Source organism: Passer montanus, unplaced genomic scaffold (genome assembly GCF_014805655.1).
Source record: "Passer montanus isolate IOZ18808 unplaced genomic scaffold, ASM1480565v1 scaffold127, whole genome shotgun sequence".
Classification (NCBI taxonomy): domain Eukaryota; kingdom Metazoa; phylum Chordata; class Aves; order Passeriformes; family Passeridae; genus Passer; species Passer montanus.
This window is the reverse complement of record NW_024359499.1, coordinates 872,455-893,431: the sequence shown is the minus strand read 5'-3', so window position 1 is coordinate 893,431 and position 20,977 is coordinate 872,455. Positions and strand designations below refer to the sequence as shown.

At 48.4% G+C, this 20,977-nt stretch overlaps 1 protein-coding gene across 1 annotated transcript in view; it reads left to right on the top strand.

Moving 5' to 3' along the window:
- The first annotated feature begins 9,612 nt into the window (after nt 1-9,612).
- KDM5B (lysine demethylase 5B) overlaps nt 9,613-20,977 on the top strand; it is a 52,135-nt gene continuing 40,770 nt past the window's right edge. Inside the window, 1 exon segment of the mRNA XM_039698512.1 lies at nt 9,613-9,750. Within this exon segment, the coding sequence (XP_039554446.1) occupies nt 9,613-9,750 (138 nt within the window).

Here is a 20,977-nt window from a genome sequence, read left to right as displayed (position 1 = left end):
TTGGCTTTCTGCAGACCCTCTTTTGCATGGCCAGCTTCATGTGATATAAAATGTGTTGAGTTGTCTAAAGATATTCTTAGATCTTAAGATTCTACCCTATTTTTGCAACCTTCCAGTCAACTTTTAGGAGCAGGTTTCCCACTTTTTCTACAACATTTTGTTTTCTCTAGTCTGTGTCAGGAGCTTGGAGTGCTTAAATTCTTCTTTTCAAATGTTTGCTAGAAAACAATAGCTGTAAATACTATGTTTGAAGATCCAGAAAACATTCTGGAAACATTTAGGAATTACTATTTTCTAATGCTGAAGAGTTAATTAGAAATTCAGAGAGACTTAAGAGGGAAGTCTTAAGTGAAGTAAGAAATTCAGAGAGACTTAAGAGGGAAGTCTTAAGTGAAGTACTCCTTATGAGAAAAAAGAAGGTGGCTCTAAGTCCCTTTAAAATGAAGCATTGCAGCCCACTGGATGTGCTCATCTTGGCTTTAAGAACTATTCCAGGCTTCTGTGTGACACGAGTGAGTGTGTGAGTGGTCTCTCAATTTTGGCTCAATATGTGCAGCTGTGATTTTGATACGTCAGCTACAAAGCTGAGGGAGGAACAAGGCTTTAAGCCTTTCTTTGAGTTTCAAAAAGTGGCAAGCACGTCCTGATCACAGGCAGGAATATTGCAATTCATTTTATAGGTTTGGGACTGGAGATCAGATGTCGAGAGAAGTTGAAAAAAAAATTCCAGATGACTTAGGTTTGTGTCCATGTGGCTCTGATCAGGGCTCCAGAAAGGCTGCCCCAAACATGCTGCTTTAGGCATTTCTGCCCCTTCAGCTCTGCTCCCCTCACGAGGTGATGGGTGATGTTGAGCTGCCATCACGCTGTGCTGAGGGCCTGTTTGTGGCTTCCTCCTAAGCTGCAGTCCTTTCATCTCTAAATAGTTCTGGATTGAAGTGGTGAGAGGCTATGGCTGGGCTCTCTCTGCAGACCTGTCTCTGCTCCTTACACACCAGGCAGCAAGGGCCTGTTGTTGTCAAGCCCAGAACTTGTGCTTGGCTTCAGAAGGCTTAAATTGGGACAAATTCTTCTGTCTGAAGTGGCTCAAACTTCCTGAGACTGAGCTCAGAAGCAGCTGAAGGAGCTGGGAAAGGGGCTCAGCCTGGAGAAAAGGAGGCTCAGGGGAGCCTCTGCCTCTGCACAGCTCCTGACAGGAGGGGACAGCCAGGGTGGGGTCAGGCTCTGCTCTCAGGGGACAAGGCTCAGGACAAGAGGAAACAGCTTTGAGTTGCACTGGGGAGATTTAAATTAAATATTAGGGGAAATGTCTTCCCAAAAGAGAGATCAAGCACTGGCACAGGCTGACCAATATAGTGGTGGAGTCATCATCCCTGAGAGTGTTCAAAAAACTTGTGGATGTGACACTTGGGTGTGTCACATGGTTTAGTGGTGGACATGGCAGTGCTGGGGGAACAGTTGGACTCTGGTTTTGTTCAGTCTCAATGTTTCTGTGATTTTTACCCTGCAGTTTTCATCTGTCCTTTCTCCTAGACAAGAGCCCCTGAGGTTACTGGCTGTCAGTGTTCCAGCTCCTGTTTCAGAGGTGGCTGCTGTGAGGGACTTGTTGCAGAACTTCAAATTAGGGAGGCATTCCAAGCAGTGTTCTTCAAGAAGGCTGCAAAGACCTTCAGCATCTTTGTGTTGCTTTTCCTTTTGTTAGAGCTCTGTGGCTGCAACTGTCAAATGCATTTCATGCTCTTACCTCACCACCACTTGCAAAAGCTGCACTTCACTTGTTCTGCTGAGAGTGGGGATCTTTGTGGCTTTTCAGTTATTTCCAAACCCTGTTGTGGACTGTGCCTTGGGTGGCTGCTGCTGGTGTGCAGTGCTCTCAAGAGATTGTGATGTCCCACATTGAGCCTGGTGCTGTCTTCCAGCAGTTCAGGACTTTATTCTGTGCAATTCTTCACAAGTTACCACAGCAATGCCCTATGCTGAGTTACTTTTTTTTATATATGGTATATATTATATATACACACATGTAAATCTGTATCTTTTATATCTTACCTGCTGGCTATCACTGTCCCTGAAGATGCAATCATGTTTTCACTCTTACACTGCCCTTGGCACTGAGCTTTGTGTTAAATTGGAGGAAAAAAAAAATCCCTTCCTGCAAGAAGGGCCCAGTTTTCTTTTGCTCCCTCAAACTCAGTGTAGGACCAGCTGGGTGCTGGAGCAGGGAACTGGGGTACCAGGGCTTAGCTACAGCTGCTGTGGACCCACAGACTCCTCTGCTCCCTGCTGAGTGGGACTGAATGGTTTCTGTCTTTTTTCCTCACAACTTCTGTGATGTGTTTATGTGGAAGGCAGGGCCCATGCGTGCATGGAAGTGTCCCAGTCACGTCTCAGTATGCTATAGAACAGTTTCTGCCATTGTCCACAAATGCTTTTGAATCTGTTAATGCCTTGCTGTGAACATATGAACATATGGCACCCAGAGATGGGGGTTCCTCTTCCTAACTTCCCTCATCATTCCAGCAAGTTACTGGCACTTCCATGCAGAGTACTCCTGTTTCTTGTTTTACTTGTTGCTGTGTTTAGTGTTTATCTTCCTCTCTGTGTTTTCAAATTCTGTGCCTGTTTCTTTCCTTGTTCACTGCTGTTGCAGATCCTGGCAGAGTGTTTTGGCTCCAGCTTTGTCTATTAGAGCATATGTGCACTGGCTTCGTTACTGTCACTGCCTGCAAGTACTTAATGTCTGCTGAGTGTCTGCATGTGTTGGATCTCTGATGAGGCTGAGGGGGGCAGCTTGACCCCATACTGGTTTAGACTGTTTACTTTGGACTGGTTGTCTCAAACACTCATACATGATCAGTGCAGGCACTTCTCTGAAGCACCTGTGTGTTGATGCACCTCTTTTTTACTTGCTAATTGTAGGTGCTGGCAGATGAAGAGTAACTCTTACTGTTGTGGTCACTAAAGGCTTTTCTTGTTTGGTCTTGTACTTCCTTGTGAAAGATGCTCTGATGTCTGTTGGAGACTTTGAATTTTTTATATCCTCTTCCTCAGATGTGTGTGGTTCCAGGTATGAAGACAGTAAGCTAAAATTCCTTTGTGAAGCTCCCTCAGAACTCTGCGTTTGGAGACCTAATTTTTTGACTGTAAAGCTCCTAAATTCTTTCCATTGGCATTGTTTAATGTCACTCTTTCCCCTTTGAATGCCTGCTGACTCCCCAGCTGCTTTGAAGCTGTGTGCCATCTTCCATACTCATTATCAGTCTTCCTTGGTATGATTCATGTGGGTTCTTGCCACCTTTCCATTGCTGACATTGTCACCTTTGCCATCAGCATTGACTGAAATGTCTTCTCTTCCTTAATTCTCATGGTGTGGAGGCTGGCAAGGGACCTGCTACCAATGTAGCTCTTGCACATTCTCCATTTACTCAAGTGCAACTATTTCTGCACATTTAAATTCCTTTTTAGGAGCAGTTTTTGCATGGTTCTTTATCAGTGAATGAGTGGTTTAAAACCCAGGTTTTAACTTTGGTTTTTAACAGACAACTCCTTGTCTGTCCAGCCTTGGAGTGTCCATTTTTAGTGTATTTTAAGTGACCCACAGATGGCTTTGTGTGTACTTGCTGATTGAAACCTGGCTAGCAGCTTGGTGGGAGAGTTTGAGAGTGTAAATCCCTTGGAATGCAGGTGCAGGTACCTGGGTACAAGGAGCCCTGAATCCTGTGCCATTGCCCAAGCTGATGAAGTGTGCTGGCTGTCTCGGTAATGCCACCCCTGGTGTGTCTGAAAGCGAGTCCTGGAGCATGTCTGGGTGACCAAGGAGGATTTTGGCTGGAGCAGAGGCAGAAAGCCTGACTAGGAACAAGATTTGCTAATTAAACATTTTCTGCAGAACCAGCTTCTCTCCTTGCCGCGGCCTGGGGTGTCACAGCACCGTGGGAGGGGCAGGGGTGCATTTGAGGTGGCACACACAGTGACAGAGGGCTGTGCAGGGCTGGCACACGAGCTGTGGGGGACTTGGTGCTGCTGCTGCTCGCCCTGGCAGAAGCCACAGCTCAGTTTAGGTCCTCCTGGGGCACCAGTGGTGATGGTATTTGTTTCACTGCAATCAAGGGGCTGGGGCAGAGGAGCTGCGTTTTCATGTCTCAGTGTTTTTTCTAAGAAAAAAGATAGGCTTTTGTGGTTTTATACATTGTGGCAAATTGTGTTTCCCAAGTTGCTCTGTTGTTGCCAGGGCTTCACTTTCTCAAGCACCGAGGCCTGGGGCTGAGCGAGTCACCCCAGGCTCCCTGTGCAGAGCAGCAGGGGGGGTTGGGTGAGGTTACTCTGACCTATTTTAGGCACCTGCCTTAAGATAATGAACTTCAAAGCCTCACCTTCACTGCCTGTCAGCGCTGCACTGGTGCCAGGTGCCTTGCCAGCCTCCACACCATGAGAATCCCACCGCTGCACGTCCTGCCTGGAAGCAGGCTGTGTCCCACGCTGTGTCACCTGCGTGCTGGAGCACAGGAAGGCACAGCCCACATCTCTGGAGTGTGAGTCAGCGACTGCCCAGAGCAAGGTGAGGCGTGTGAAACAGCACCTCAGCTCTGCCTTTCCAGCACTTCCAACAGCTGTGGTTTGCTTATCCTTGTTCTTAGGGTAGTCTGGGCAAGGATTTGGAGTAAGGCTTTACTCAGCTTTAATAGCAGCTAATGATAGGGTAAGGGACTTACAGAATTTTATTAATAAAAGTAATGCTGAAGGCAGTTGCACAACTGCAGGGGAGCCTCCATATTGACTCCACATGCTCACCAGCTGTTCTTACCTGGCTCTTGACAGTCCCCATTGGACCTCTGTGTGGCTGGGGGACTTCTGTCCTGGGCCACTCTGCTCCAGCCCACAGCCGAGGCTCAGGTTTCCTGCCTGCCCCCTCCGCAGGCCCCTCAGCAGGGTTTCCTGTACTGACAACTCCAGCCCGAGGAGTTAAGAGCTGCTGGGGCTCGTTGGCTCCCCCGGAGTGCAGAAGGGATCACAGGGAGCAGTGTGGAGAGGGGCAGCTTCTGGAGGAAAGGCAGAGACATACCAGGGCATCTCTAGATTAAAACCAATGGTTCTGTTGTAGCAGAAGTTGCCAGCAAAGTCCCTAATTCCCCATCTGAGTGCTGCTGCTGAGCCTCACCCAGGGCACAATGTGAGGCAGGCGATTTGGCCTGGCATCAGAGCAAGATCCAGTGCTGTGTCTGAGCTGGGAGCTATGCTGTAAATGTCTGGAGCCTGGTGTATTCAGAGTGCTCCATAATTTTTACCAGGATCCCAAGATCACAGTACCTTGTCACTAACAGCCCTGTTTCTCAAGGGCTGATGTGCATCACCATCTCTGGGAGCAGCTGGTAAATGTAAACCCCTTCTCTAGCCTTGATGATGACACTTAGACTGCATTGCAGGTTTGTGCAGGCTGTTGGTTTGCCCAGGAAAACTGGTTTGGTTTGATCTGTCAGAGATTCTGCTCACTAAATCTGTTTGTTCCCAGGAACCTATTTTCTTAAAGAGCAGAGAAGCTCAGCACATCTCTCCCTGCCCTGTACTCCTCTAAACATGTAGAGCTTTAATTAGGCCAGACTGTGCTGATGAAATTAAGGCTTTGGCTTCAGTGGAATTTCAACACCCAAGTGGTGCTGATGGTCCCTGGACATGGTGGTGCACCTCCTGGGCAGGATCTCCACCTCAGTTCTGGGTTATTCTGGAGTGGAGCTTGTGGAATGTGACCATATTTCCTGAGTGTTGTTCATTGCAGAGCCTCTGGCAGCTGTTTGCTTGGTTTTTCCAGTGTCCCAAGAGCAGGTATCTTCTGTCTGCTCAAAATTCCAGGGTATGGTGTTTCCTAAAGCTGCTCTTCTCAGTGTGGCTGTTGTGCCAGGCCAATGGCACCAGCACTCGGTGGGTGCTGGAGCAAGTGGCTGCAGTGGCAGCTCTTGCTGTGACACAGAATTAAACCAAAGAGACCCAGACTGGGATGGAAGGTGCTGGGTCAAGGGACTGGTAGCCAACCTTTGTCTGAAGAGGAGACCTGGTCTAGAATGGCAAGGGCAAGTACACAGAAGGGGGAAAGATTAACTTAATTATCCTTACACTGCTCTCATGAGACACCAGCTGCAGAGTTGCATCTAGCTCTGGGGTCCCCTGCACAGGAAGGATGTGATGCTGCTGGAGTGAGTCCAGAGGAGCCCATGAAGCTGATCAGAGGGATGGAGCACCTCTTCTGTGAAGAAAGGTTGAGAAAATTGACATTGTTGAGCATGGGGGTGACCTAATTGTAGCCTTCCAGTATCTGAAGAGAGCCTACAGAAAGGATGAGGAGAGACCATTTACAAGGGAATGGCTTCACACTGCCAAAGGGCAGGGTTAGGTGGAATATTGGGAAGGAATTCCTCCCTATGAGGGTGCTGAGGCCCTGGCCCAGAGGAGCTGTGGCTGCCCCATCCCTGAATTGTTCTAGGCCAGGTAGAACAGGGCTTGGAGCAACCTGAGGTAGTGGAAGGTGTTCTGCCCATGGCAGAGTGTGGATCAAGATAAGCCTTGAAGTCCCTCCCAACCCAACCAGTCTGTGATTCTGTGATCTTCCTTGCAGTGAGTCAGATCCATAAATGCAAACAAGTCAGTATAGGCTGTGTGAACAGGGTGCTCCAGGCAGGTGATGGCTGGTGCAGGAGGATGAAGGGGAGGTTTGCACTAGAAGGGAAGCTCAGGGTATGATGCCCATCCAAGAAAACACAAAAGATTTGCTAAACATTTCTCCAGGCTGATGGGACTCCTGTAGTCAGATGGTGTGTGAGGAGAGCTGTGCTGCAGCAGTGTGTGAAGGGACACTCAGATGTGAATGTTCTGGACACATACTCTGTTTGGAGCTCACAGCTGGGCGAGGATGGGCTGCAGCAGTGTGTAAAGGGACACTCAGATGTGAATGTTCTGGACACCTACTCTGGAGCTCACAGCTGGGTAAGGATGAAGGAGCTGCCAAGAACAAATCCCTGATGTGGTGAAGAATGCTTGGCTTCAGTTGGAAGCTTTGGCACTCCTCACCTTGGGCCAACCCCTTTGGGTGGCCTTTGCACTGTGTATTGGAGTCCTGCTCCCTTATTTCTCACTGTCCCTGCTCGGTCCCTGCCAGCCCTGCAGCTGCTCCTGGGTTAACACTGAGCTGCAGCAAATGGGGGGATTCTGCTCACAGGGCACAAATGGAAAAGGCTTGGAGAAAGCCCATCTAATAAAAGGTTAATTAATGGCAGTCAACTGAACCATGAAGAGGGAATGTCTGCACTCTCATTCCAGCCGAGGGAAATCAGATTTTCTTCCTGCAGCTTGTGCCTCTAACACTTGGGGAATTGGGTTTGTAAGCCAGACAGTGCTGTGCCACACTAATCCCCTGAACAGAACAAATACTGCAGATGTCACAGCAGAGGGATGATACAGAGAAGGCAACGTGCAAAAGTACACATTTGTGGTGATGAAGTGTTCTCATTAGCAGGTAGCAAGGTTAGCAGGAAAGACAAGTAAAATGCTTGATGGGATGCACAGACCTTCCAGGGCTTCCTGCTTACCTTAAATCTCCATCTTATCCACCCCTGAGCCACTTTGCCCTCCCTTCAAGGCACCTGTTTTTTATCCCTAGGTCATCCCTTGATCTCCCTGCTCTGCCCATCTTCAGATCTTTGTAGCAAGTGGTTTTTTTTTTCTTCCATCAGAACTACCTAAGTAAAACACCTGTGTCTGAGTGGCTTTTTCATCACAGCCCCATGGGAGGCCTTTAGATGTGACAGAAGTAGCAGAAACAGTTCTGCTGAATGTGGTCCTTCAGCTCTGATGAAAGGAGTCCTCAGGGAATCACTGCAGAAATGGATTTATTTGTGGAACACCATAATCCACTGTTGTTCAAACATCCCTGCCCCTCAGGGACACTCAGACCCAAAGTTTCAAAGGTAGTGTTTTGCTCCCTGCCAGAGCCCCTCAGTTTTGGAAGGTGATGAACCAGCTCAGTTTTCTCTCCAGATGCTGATATTTGTGATTTGTACTGTAGGGTCCCTTGGTGTAAACAGAAATACAAACAGATATGGTGAATTTTACATCTATGGTTAAAGCTCCCTGTCTAAACCTTTTTGTACAAGGAGAGGGGTATAGTGACTTCTATCAGATAGGTCAAACTCAGGGACGGAAAGGACAGGAGCCTCCTGGAAACTGGGGATGGAAATTGGAGATGCTCCTGCTGGCTGAAGACCCTCCAGGGCTCCCAGAAGCTGAGCCTGCCTGATCTCCTGGAGCCACAGCTGGGTGTGACTGCAGGCCCACCCTGTCCCTGCAGGGTGGGACCATCAGAGCCGGTGCTGGCTCAGAGCTCGGCCTGGCACCGGCGCTGGCCCAGCAGGGATGGAGAGCAGAGCACCCTGCGCTGCCAGGCTCGGAGGTGCTGCCCTGTCCTGTGCCCCTGGCAGGGACAGCCCCGGGGTGTGGGTCCAGCTCCTCTCTTCCCCCAGGGAGGCTCCAGCAGGGACAGCTCAGAGGGGAGGATCTCTCCCTGTGACACCGCCTGCGCAAATGCTTTACAAAAGCTGTGTCCGCTTGCTTTTTGCCTCCATTTTTAAGTGGGGAGAAGAATTAGGTTTGTCCTAGACTGGCCCTGAGCACTTTGTGCAAATGTTCGATTCATTGTAACCGTGAGCAGCAGTGGGGAGCTGACAGCTTCCTCCTCGTCCCGTCTCCTGGGGCAGGGGTTCCTCTGCGGGGGGAGCGGCTGCGTGCCATGGGATTCCAGGAGCATCCCTGCTCTGGGGTAAACTGAGGCCCGTGAGGGTAAACTGAGCCCCTGGCTCTGCAAGTCGGTGTAACTTCTCCAGCCACGGCAGCTACCAGGGGACGCCTTTCTGAGTTTTGGTGGAAATTTGAAGCCGGTAAGTGAAGTTTTACAAGAAATGACAACCCTGAGCATTGTGGGCACGTCTCAAAAGTTGCAATTGTTTGTTTCACTGTCGGCTGTGACAGCACCCGCCTCGGCTCCGCTCTGGACCGGCGGCTTGAAGAACCGAGAGTGACTCTGTGCCTTGGGGGGCCGCGGCAGCCCCGGCCCCGGCGGTGCGGGGGTCCCCGGGGCGAGGGGGGGGCACCTCGCGGCGTTCCCTCGAGAGCAGCAGCGCTGCTTCGCCCCGCGCGGCCCGGGCCGGCGCGCAGGACAATGGCCCGGCTCCCCCCGAACAAAGGGGCCGGGCCGGGGCCGCGGGGGCTCCGGGCCGGGCCAGACAATGCGGCCGCGCGGAGGCGGACGGCCCCGCCCCGCTCGTGACGCGGCCCGTGCTCAGCCAATGGCGGCACGCGGAGAGGCTCTTTAAAAAAAGAAGCGCCGGCCGTGGTCCGCTGTCAGCTGTGCGGATCCCTCCGCGCATGTAAACACAGCGCCGGCGGCCCCGCGCGGGGGGGCGGGACGGCCCGGCCGGGGCGCGGGGCACGGCGGGCGGGAGCGACCCTCCCCTGCCCGGGCCGCGCGGACTCTTTTCCCAGCCGCGGCCCCCCCGCGGACGCGCACGGAGCGCGGCGGCTCCGGAGATTGTTCGGAGCGCGGAGCGGAGCGGCCGCCCCGGCCGGGCCATGGCCGAGTTCCTGCCCCCGCCCGAGTGCCCCGTCTTCGAGCCCAGCTGGGAGGAGTTCGCCGACCCCTTCGCCTTCATCCACAAGATCCGGCCCATCGCCGAGCAGACCGGCATCTGCAAGGTGCGGCCGCCGCCGGTGAGTGCCCGCATGGCGCCGCCGGGAGCGGCCTTTGTGTGGGGCCCGGCCCGGCTCCCCCCGGCCCGCGGCCGCGCAGGTGACCCCGGGCACGCGGGGCCCGCCGCGCTGCCCCTCAGAAGTTTCACTGGGCTGGGTCTGAGGGAACCGAAGGAAGCTACCGCTTCCCCCGCGAAGTGGCTCCTAAGTGTCGGAGCTCCCGGTGGGGGAGTCTCCGGAGCGGCCGTGAAGGGAGCGGGGGCGGGGGGCAGCTGCCCCGGCCGGGCCCGGCCTCTCCCCGGCCCCAGGGGTTGGCCGGGGCCTCGCGCCCGCAGCGGCCCCGCCGAGCCCCGGAGGAGGTCCCGGGGTGCTGCCCTCCATGTTGGCATTGTGGCGGTGTGGGGCCGGGGGGACCCGCTCCCCGCAGCCCCCGGCCCCGCCGCGGCCTCCCTGGCCTCGGCGCACTCTTAGCACAGGGAACTGTTTCTCAAGTTGGACAAGACCAAACTCCGCAGCCGTGAGTTTGGCTGGTGGCTGTGCGAGCTGAAGCCTAGACAGACATGGCCACCATTTTAGAATGCAATCCACAGTGGGAAGAAGTAGTAAGCCTTCATCTTCATCATCATCATCATCATCTCGACCGATGGTGTAGTAAGCTCAAAATTAGGGTATAAATTCTGATTTCCCCTTGTTCGTCGACTCAGTTTACTAAGAAATGCTGTGACGATCTTAGAACCATAGTTTTGTGTAGTCAGAATTGTTAGTTTGTTTAAAGGTATGAACACCCGCACTGGTGAGGAGAGGGGCTTCTGGAAGTAAAAATCTAATTAAACATTGTGTGAATCATCTTTCTTTTGAGTGAATTGCTCTTCCCCTAAGTAGAGCGTGGTGCGAGTCTTGGGGTGGTGCAGCCAGGTAAGGCAGTTAACATGACGGCAACAGCTAGAATGTTAAACAGGCTTACATCTCCTCCAGCAAGGGGAGAAGCTGACTGAACAGTTTGCAGACTGAAGTTTTGCCAGTGAGACTTTGACTTCAAAGAAATAATGTTCAGAAACACACACTCCTCACTTTTGTGTTTTTGTTGTTACTGGGACTTCTGTTGTGTCCATTCTTTTCCTTCTGAATTAAAATAGTAGTAACTTGCTGAGTTAGTGTCTGAGGTGGCAGAAATGTTTGTAGCAGAGTGAATAATGTGAGTCTTGTTGGAGAGGAAGGAAGGTGTTCCAGCTCTCTAGAGGAATAATCCCCGATTGCTGTGTGAAGACTGCTCTTGAATTTGTGTCCCGGTAGAATGTGCCAGGACTTCTTTTCATGCAGGGCAGCCAGATGCTCAGAGTTAAGAGGGTAAGATGGTTTTTGTTAGAGTCACCACTGAAGTTCTGTAGTACTTTTTAGTAGAGGTTTTGGAGTTTTAAGTTGCCAAGTTGCCAACAATGTTTCAACAACTGTGACCAGAACTGCTTTTTTTGTTTGGTTGGGTTTCTTGGGGGTGGGTGGGGTGTGTGTATTTTTTCATTTGTTTAGGTGTTTTTGAGGGGGGTGTCTTTTTGTTTTGGAAACATATAGTCTAAAAAAATCCCATCTGTCTCAGCTGCTTGTGTAAAAAGCCAAAACCTTATCAGAAAGCTGCTTGTAGGAGGTTATCTGTTGGAGATCATAAATCAACGGCCCTCCAAAGGACTGAATTACTTACTGCAACTGCATTTTCAGCCGCTCTCATCTCCCCTTCCTGAAGGGGCAGGTATTGTACCAGATATTACACCAGGTGTTGTGCCTGCCTGGCCGTGTGTTCAGCTCTTTGAGCGTATTTGGAAGCAGGATGAAAATAGTTGGAGCTGCTGAGGGCTGAGCACGGGTAGTTCTGTGGAGCCTGGCTTTGGGAGAGCTGAGCTCCCGTGGCTTTATCTTCCCTGGATAATGCCTGGGATGACTTGTGAAGTGCGTGGTTGGTTCAGCGGCCTGGAGCATAGAGGGAGCTCTTCCAAAGCGACCAGAAAACCCTTTAAGTTGACGTAGTTCCTGGCCTTCCCCCTGCGATCAGGAGCCGCAGTGAATATTCAGTTATTGTTCTTTTGGTGTAGTCGAGGGGTCTGTAACACCGTGAGCTAGAGACTGTGCTGCCCTTTGCACAGCAGGGTGTGTGTTCCAGCCGGATGCCTTGTTTGGTGATGGCTGAGGTTTGGAATCCTCCTGCATCCAAGGGAATCTCTTGCCGGCGTGCGCAGTCTGGTTACGTGCCGGGAAGCAGGTAGGCAGCACCATGAACTGTCAGGATCTGTGCCGAGAGAGGAATTGAAAATTTGATGGTTGAGCTGGCATTATTTTAGCTTAAACTCTGCTGTATAGTTATCAGCAGATGAATTTGTGTTTCTGTATACGAGCAGCAGAATGGAATAATGTTGTGTGAGACTGGTGGTGCCCAGCTGTAGCTTTTCCACTTGCTTATGAACAAGTCCTTGCTCCAGAGCTGGCTTTGCTGCTCCAGCACCTGAGCTGGGCTTTGAAGACTGCCTGGGCTTTGAAGGACCAGCAGCAGGGCTTTCTCTGGTCCCTTTCTGCTGACATTAGCTGGGAACCAGGTGGGCCCAGAGAAAACCATACCTGCAGTGGCTTCTTGTGTAGCAGCTTTGGAGGACAGTGGCCTGTTTAGTGAGGAGATATCGAGGTCGTTGATGTCCAGAAGACATCTGAGTAGAAGACAAAGGATTTGGGGTGGTCACTGCATGCTCACAAGATGAAAGAACGTGCAGGAATATAACAGGAGGTGCAATTTCTGCATGGCAGTTTCCAGTTGAGCACTCAAAAGGAGTTTTCTTCCCCATCATTCCAGTTCAGTTTGTTCCAGCCATCACCAATGACTGAGTTTTGCTCTCATTTGGGGATTCTAAGATACTGGTGGAGGGTGCAGCAATAACCAGCTCACTGGCACTGTTCTCTGTGGCTTTTTGTCAGCAGTGTGGGGTATGAGTAGAGAGTCCCATTGGCAGCAGAGTGCTCTGATGGGGGCTGTTCCTGGTAGTTAATGAGCTGCATAAAGTAGAGATTTAAATTTGAGTCTATTGCAGATCTGCGGGGGAAGGGGCAGCTGGATGCAGGAAAGTGGGTGGGGTACAACTTGCTTGCAGTCCATCATGTGCCATTTTGTTGTTTGAATTTTCTTCTATGAACCAAAAACATCTTTCATTAGTGTTTCTTCATTTAAATGGTATCTGACAGTTTGGAATAAGTTAAGTTTACTCCAAAACTTGCTGTGTCAAGTGGTGGACTTATATTCTAGAAGCTTGTGATAGCTCTGCAAATCATGGGGGGCATGTAGGGGATCAAATGAAGAATTGCTTGAGAATGGAGTTGTTCTTCAAGGTAGGTAGTTTATAGTAATTAGTGGAAGGAAACAGTGTCACAAATGTGAAGCTTAGGTTCAAGAGTGAATGGTAACTTGTGGAACAAGAGTGGTATCAAATGCTCCAAGCCTTTCTTGAAGATGGCCTCTTCCTTCATTGCATTGTTGCTTTGCTGCTGTGAAGAAATAATAAATAATGATTACTTAAGCCTTACTTAACATGCGAGTGCTTTTCAAAATGCACAGTATTGTACAATGTACCTGAAACATCATAACTTTCCCAAGGCCAAGCATGAAAATTGGGAACATCCAAGCTAAATTTCATTGCTTTAAATAATGTGACTATAGAGAAGCACTGTTAAGGCTTCCAAGTAACTTAAACCAAGCACTTAAAGATTAGAAAGTCTGTATTAGCAGAGCTGGAATTTTGAAGGAATTGACACTGGAGTTATCAAAATTATTGACTGTCAGTTTTCAGTAAATCCTGGAATACTGGTGAACTTGAAAATGGGGAAAATTAATTTCCTTAGTGGTTTAAGTTCTTTGGGGGTGCAAGAGTTGACCCCCTCTAGCTCCAAAGTGGAAGAATGTCTGGAATAGTCCTGGATAGGAACTTGGAAGATGATAGTGTGGAATACAATTGTATGGGCACTGATGTGGTCAAATTAGTTGGGTTTTTTCCATGATTCCATGTATTTGTGTGTTATTGTTGTCTGAGATCTAAAAATTGTGTTCAGTATTCTAATTACAGAAATGACTGTTGTGCAAAATTAATACACCAAATCACAAATTATTTTAACTACTAATGATTGTTTGTAGTGAAGGATCCCTTTCTAATGGTGTCTCATAACCTCAAGCCAAGGGTATGTAATTTTCCTTATAATTCTAGAGGAGCAAAAGCTGTGATTCTGAATGGAGTTATGGTGGTGGCTCGTTGCTTTAGAGGGATCCCAGTTGCCCAATAAACAATGGATATTATGAAACAGTAATCACTTAAGTAGGACTCAATGAGAAGGTTTACCTTTGGAACAAAGGAGCATAGAGCATCTTAGAGGAGGAAGGAGTGTAGAAAAATAACTGTGGATCCCTGTGGAAAGCAGTGTAATGGTGGAGTGGGAGCTCTGGATAAGTTAGTGCATGCAGCTCTGGAGTTTCTCAGTGATAAATGGGGGGATTTTACCTCTGTGGCAGCACGAGAGTAGAAAATTCTGCATTCAGGATCTCGTACTCATTGGAGAATTTTAAAAATATTTGACAACTGGAGAGGACACAGAGAAGCATCAGAAAAGTCTGGCATGTGAAATAATGAATTTTGAAACATTCAACCTTAGCAGAGCCTGAGTGGTTAAACCTAAAGGCTCAGGGCTTGGGAGAAATGGACCTGCTCCTCCAGGGACATATTTTGAGGAGCAACATTGATTTAAATGTTGTTTAGACCTCTTAAGGTCTGTTTAGGCTTCTCATTCATCTGGTTGCTTGATTTATTTTCATTTTTGTGGAGAAAAAGAAAACACAAAACAAAAAACCAGGTCAGTTTTGGGGCAGCTTGACTGAGGGTTCTGGCAAACTAGTCCTGGAGCTGTAAAACAAACCACCACTAAAACAGGAATTAATGCAGAGAATTGTGATACTTTGTCTGAAACAGGAAGTTGATGGTGATGATCCTTCAGATTTGATAGTACACAGAGGCTCAGTCAGTTGATTTTATCAAAAAGAAAACACGGAGATAACTGAATTACAACACGTAAATGAGCTTTAGTGGGAGAAACCAGAGGTGCTGCCACGTCTGTCTGTCCTGGCAAGCCAAGCCTGAGCCCCTGGTCTGGCTGAGCAGGGGCCAGGCTCAAGTGAGTCAGGAAAAGGGCATTTCTGACTGAGAGGATCAGCTGGAAGGGGAAGGTGGAGGTGGAAAGTGGTGGATCTGCTGCTTTCTGGAATTTTGGGCTCAAGGATAAATGAGGTTTTGGGAGGGGAGGAGATATTTTAGTGCTGAGGTTCCTGTTCCCCTGCTGTCAATTCATGTGAAGAAGAATAGATCTGCTACCAAAGGTTGTTAGGAAATGTTGGCTTTAAATGAGGAACTTGTCATATTCATCACAGGGGTTGTGTTGTGGAATCAGGTAAATTCAGAGTGGGTTGTTTACTGATCTCTAATTAGCAAGAAAATATGCAAAAGAATAATTCTTTTTAGTTTATTATTTATTTTACTAATGGCAGTGGCCATGCACAGGGCTGCTGTGGTCACCATGAGTGGTTTCTGTTCTTTAGAAACACTGAAATATTGTGGTAGGCTTAAAAAACAATAAGAATTTCCTTTTCTTGCCTCAGTTTCTTTCAGGGAGGGATTTTCAACACACTCTCTTCAGCTCATTGAAAATTTAAGATGAAACAATTTAGTCCAGAACTTTCCATATGGGGCAAGAATAACATAGGTAGAATTTCTGTCATTTTTTGTTTAACTTAAGATAGCTAATAGCTGAAAATGAGTTTAAACATGGCTCCCTTGCCCACAATGAAACAAAAGCTGCCAGTGGATGGAAGCAAGCCATGCCATGTATCCATGAGGACATGCTTCCTCTCAATCCCACATGACTGGGAATGCTGTGTCCTTGTCCAGGAGACCAGGCTGAGTGTTTTTAGAAGTCAAGAAGAATTTGTGGGATCTTCCAGCCTGCTGCCCTTAGGAGTGCCTGAGTGAAAGGTCTTCCTGGGAGCTTTACCTGGATGGTGAATCTGAGCAGCTGGAAAGGGAGGATCTTGTGGAGAGCCAGGGCAGTGGATGGTGGGAGCCACAGGGAATCCCTGGGCAGCTGAGGATCTGCAGCTGCTTGTGGTTGAGGCTGGTGGAGTTGTCCATAGCTGTTCTGGATAGCTGTGAAATTCAGGTCTTTTCCTAATCTGATTACATTGAGAGTAAAATTGAGGTTTTAAATCTGCCAGTTAAAGCTCTGAAGAAGGTATGGACTCATTGCAAGGGCTGTGATGGAACTGCCTGAGGAGCAGAGTGTGCTGTCTGTGCTGATCACACACTCTGGGAATGTACTGGGGATCAGAGCAAAGGTCTGTCCATGGTCCTTCAGATTTGATAACACACAGAGGCCTTGAGGGGAAGTGGCAGCAGCTCTTGGGGTCTGGTGGCCTCATATACCCACAGCTGGCTCTGGCCCAGCCTGAGGGATGCTCTGTGTCAATGCTCTGAAGTGAGTTAGGGGTCTGGGATTTGCTGATCCCAACACCCCATCCATCCCCAGCTGTACCTGCAGTGCTGATGTTCAGTGGTATCTGTTCCTTGCATGCAGGTGTCTCCATGGAGAAGAGCCTGGCATCTCTTGTGCGTGAGCCCAGCTGCCTGTTGTGTTTAGAGGTTCAAAACCTGTATGTCTTTTCTGTCCTCTCTGCCTTTGGGCCCCAAGGAGAAGCCTGCCCTGACACTTGAGAATCATCTCCAGCTTACCTGAGCCTTTATTTCTCTCCAGGTGTGGAGCTGGCACAGAAACACTGGAATCTGGAGAGGTCATTCCCACTGTACACTCATTTTTGTTGGCTGTGGTTCTCAGATGGGAAGGATCTGTGACTGGGTCTGTTCTCCCTTGCTAGTGTGCAATACATAACAGAGCCCAATTTTGTCTCAAATAAGAAATACTCTACCAGGCTCCTTTTGGAGAGTTCTGCACATAAGGTGGATTAGTGCACCCAGGGTCCCTTACTGATAAGGAGGAATTCAGGGGGTTTGATGAAAAAATCTGCACCATTCAAAGCCACCAAGGAAGGACTGTTCATCACAAACTGGGTTAGCTGATGATTGGAGTTCCCAGCTGATGTTAGCCTTTAACAGGGTCACAGAGGGATTAGTTCCCGTTAGACAGGAGCTTTGTGGCTGACCCACTGCTGCCTGGTAATGGGTTTGTGTGGATTCTGCCATCTGAGCTCCAAGTGTGTTTTTAATGTAGGCACTGGTAATGTTTTTAACCAGGAGACTGAAAGGGACCTCCTGAGTCACTGAGTGTGCTCCCTTCCTGTCAGAAGCAGCAATCATGGAACACCTTTGGCAAGGCAAGATCATAGATGTGGGAACAAAGAATGTAGGTCAGGCTCATAGGGTGGGCATCCCAGGAAGGGGGGAATTGCTGCAGTTTACTGAATGAATGTGTTTCTCTGGCAAGAATTGCTAAGATATTCCCTTGGATCTTACTATGAGCTGCTGTCTAGCAAAGTAATGAAAGAGCTGTCTTTTTTTTTTTGGTGTCTGACATGGGAGAGACTGCAAGTAAAACACTACTTACAGTTCTCAAAAGATGTTGAAAAAATATAAGAGACTTCAGAAAAAAGCCCAAGGAAAAAAAAAACACCTTTTATTTGCAGGACTGGAAAGCTGGTTCTGTAAAGAGAAGGAAAAAGGTATTTGTTTATTGAAAAATGTCTTGAAACCTTTCTTCCGGGAAGGATTCAGGAATAGCTGCTTTGGCAGCCAGTAGACAAGGGATTTGGTTATAAAGGACATGAGGATAAGGGAAGGAGAAAAGCTGAAGCCAACTAACTTGTAGAACAGCTTAGCAGGGAGGTTGGTAATTTCTTGTTCACTTGAATTCATAGGCGTGGGGGTGGTTAAATTTTAATTAGTGAGTTTGGGCGAGGTGCAGGTTTGCCAGCTGAAATGCAGTGCTCTGAAGCCTGACATCCCTGGAACAGCTCAGTTGGGAGCTGGAATATGGAAATCACAGAAATAATTCTGCTGACCATTTGTAGTTTGCATTACTGCTTGAAATATTTGTGTGATCCTTACAGCATGCCTTCTGCATGGCTGGATTTCTCCTTTAAGTTTATAGAAGAGTTTGAAAATTTGAAGTCAGTCGCATTTTTACCTGGATTTGATGACAGGTTTATAACAATTGCAGGCTAAGGTGAGCACAGGATTTTGTTTGTCCCTTGTAGGCCTGTAACAGTCAGGGATGGACAAGAGAATACAATAAAGTAATTTCAGATGTAGAGTCCTGGTGGAGTAAGAACTCCTCATTTTTTTAGGAAATTGGAATTTTCTTGCTCTCTGTAGATACTTAATCTTAATGATCTTAATACTCAGCATGGCTGCTGGAAGACACTTCAAACTGAACTTCTTAAACTTTTTAAATTCATTTTTTAAAACAGGAAAATCCAAACCAGTTCCTTTGAGGAGCTGGGTTGAGAGGGCAAGTCTTACTGATTCCCAGGCATGAGCTTTAGGGAAGAGGGCCTGGAGAGTTGGGGGTGGGGGCTGGTCTCTTCCTCAGCAAAGCTGCTCATGCGGCTCAGCAGCTTGGCAAGTGAATTCTGCACAATAAAGCTCCCTCTCGTGGTGCTGCTGCCTTTCCAAGTGCATAAAGGCGTTTCTGTCTCACAGAAATGTCTTTTCATGGGCCTGTGAGCATCGCATTTGCCTTGGTAACTTGTGCTTCAAAATGTGTCCAAGATTTTTGTTGAGTAAGTAATACACTTATTAAAGAAGGGTTGAAAGCATCTTGTTTAGGACTTGAGGAACTTGCCATACTGTGGAATAGAGAAAGATAAATATTAGTCTTATTTGTTGTATCAACTTTGAGTAGTTTGGATGTTCCAAAATAAACTTGTTGTGACTTTAAATGACTCAGTGACAGTCAGGATGGACTGTCTGCTATACCTGCTGTCATTTCACTGGATGAATGGCTGTGGGTCTGCAACAGTGTCTTCTGACACAGTTTGTGTTCAGTGGGATGTGCTGTAGTGTGTAAAGCCAGGAGTGTTTTTATAATAATCTAATGTGATATATTATGTATGGCATTCTTTCCCTCAGCTCTACCTCACTGGGAAACCTCACTGGGGTCTTCAATGTCCTCATGAGGGGCAGGTACTGTTTCCTCTCATGATGTGGCAGGACTCATGGAAATGGCTGGAGCTGAGAGACAGTTAGGTTGGGTGTTAGGAAAAGGTTTTTCCCCCAGAGGATGCTGGGGCACTGAACAGGCTCCCCAGGAAATGGGCACAGCTCCAAGCCTGTCTGAATTGAAGAAGTGTTTGGACAATGCTCCCAGACACTGCGTGGTATTGTTGGGTTGTCTGTGCAGGGTCAGGAATTGGATGTGATGATCCTGATGGACTTGGTGGTCCCTTGCAACTCAGCATATTCTATGATACCTGCATAAAAACCTCAGAAGCTGGAGTTAATCCTGTGTTGCCTCTCATTAAGCCAATTTACCATCACCCAGCCAAAGCTCTTGCAATGACTTTCTCCTTACTGAAAATTAAACACTTTTAAGGCTGTTAAATGTTTGATTCTGGCTGATGAACCCATCTGCCTGATAGGCTGACAAGTCAATTTCTGAAAGTGCTGTTGAATAAATGGAGTTGCCAAAGCTTCTCCTTGAGAAGCAGCTGACATGCCATCAGGGCGCCTTGGTGTGTGCGTTGGTCATTCAGTCATTGGTGAACTTCAGAACTGCAGGAGTAGGAAATGCCTGTTGTGGCAGCTTGTCTGGTCTGGAGTCATGTTACTCTTCCAACACAGTAGGTGACTGGTGCTTTGCCAGAGCCACTGTCTTTGGCCAAACAGGAAAGACTGTCCCCAAACATGCAGCAGACAGTAATAAATAGACACATGGAGATCGTGGAGATAATCAGCTAATTCTGGAGCAGGATGTTTCGCTTGCCAAGCTGTGAACAAGGTGTTTCTGTAAGATCATGCACATAAACTTCCTCATTTGCTTCCATAAGGAGAGGGGACTAGCCAGCTCTGTGCTGTCTGACATGGACTGGGTCTGTGTCTGCCCTAGGCACCCTTGGAGCTGGATTTCTTTAGTCTGAGCATGAGCCAGAGCCTGTAGGAGCAGGTAGATCCTGTTCCTCCTGTTGTGCCCAGTGGCATGCAGGCTTTCCTCTGGGCTCTGCCCAGAGCAGCAGCCTGTGCCAGCAGACATGTGGCCTGACCAGAAGTCTCCTGTGCTGTGCCCTCCCTTCCTTGGCTTCCCTGATGTGTTGCCAGTGCAGTAACTGCAGGTGATGGGCCTGAAGTACAGCCTAGACTGGTGACAGTTTCAGAGATGGTGTCACTGCCTACATGAGCTGAATTCTTGCCTCTGTTCATCTTATTCCTGGTTCTTGCCCCTTGCAGAGCCTTGTTAGAGGGTCTGGTTTGGGGTAATGCACAGTCCACCTGGGAACAGTCTTGGCTTACTGCTTAGCAAAGCCAGAGGCAGCACAGCCCTCTTGGTTTCATTTACTCTCAGCCTAAGCAAAGCTCCCTACAGTTCTTCCCTGGGCAGTTTAATTCAGTTCCCAGTGTCTCAAGGGTCCTGTGTGTCATTGCCACTGTGTCCCCTCTTGGTCTTGGTGCCTATCTCCTGTCTCCCTGTCTTTGGTACAGAGCAGACTCTGGAGTTGTGACTCATGATGTAACCAGTTGGTTCAGCTTGAGAGTCAGATTTGTCCTGTTGAAGTACAATACTTCAAATCCTGCCCAGTTGTTCCCAGTTGTACTTCTCATCTTACAGCTTGAGGGCCCTAAATGACTCATCAGACAGCAGGATATTAGAAAAGAATGTCAGCTCTCTTCCTCAGACGTGGTGGTTTCATTGCATTTGGTTTTCTGGCATAGAGAATAGGCAGTCAAAGAAGGGTTAGTGTTATCAAGTTTCTCTTTGGGCACCAGGCAGTCTTGTGGTTAAAAGCAGGAAAATAATAGAGAAATGTGTCCCACTGGTCAAGGATTGAGTATTCTCTGGATAATTTGTCATCCTGCCCCCCTACCATTGTCTAATTTCCAATTCAAATGTTAGTTCCAAATGGTGTCATCAAGTTGTGATGTGCTGCAAGTCCCTTGCAGGATCAGAAAAATTCTATTACTGATTTTGAGGTCTGGATTAATAAATGCAAGCTTGGTAAAATATATGGATTGGT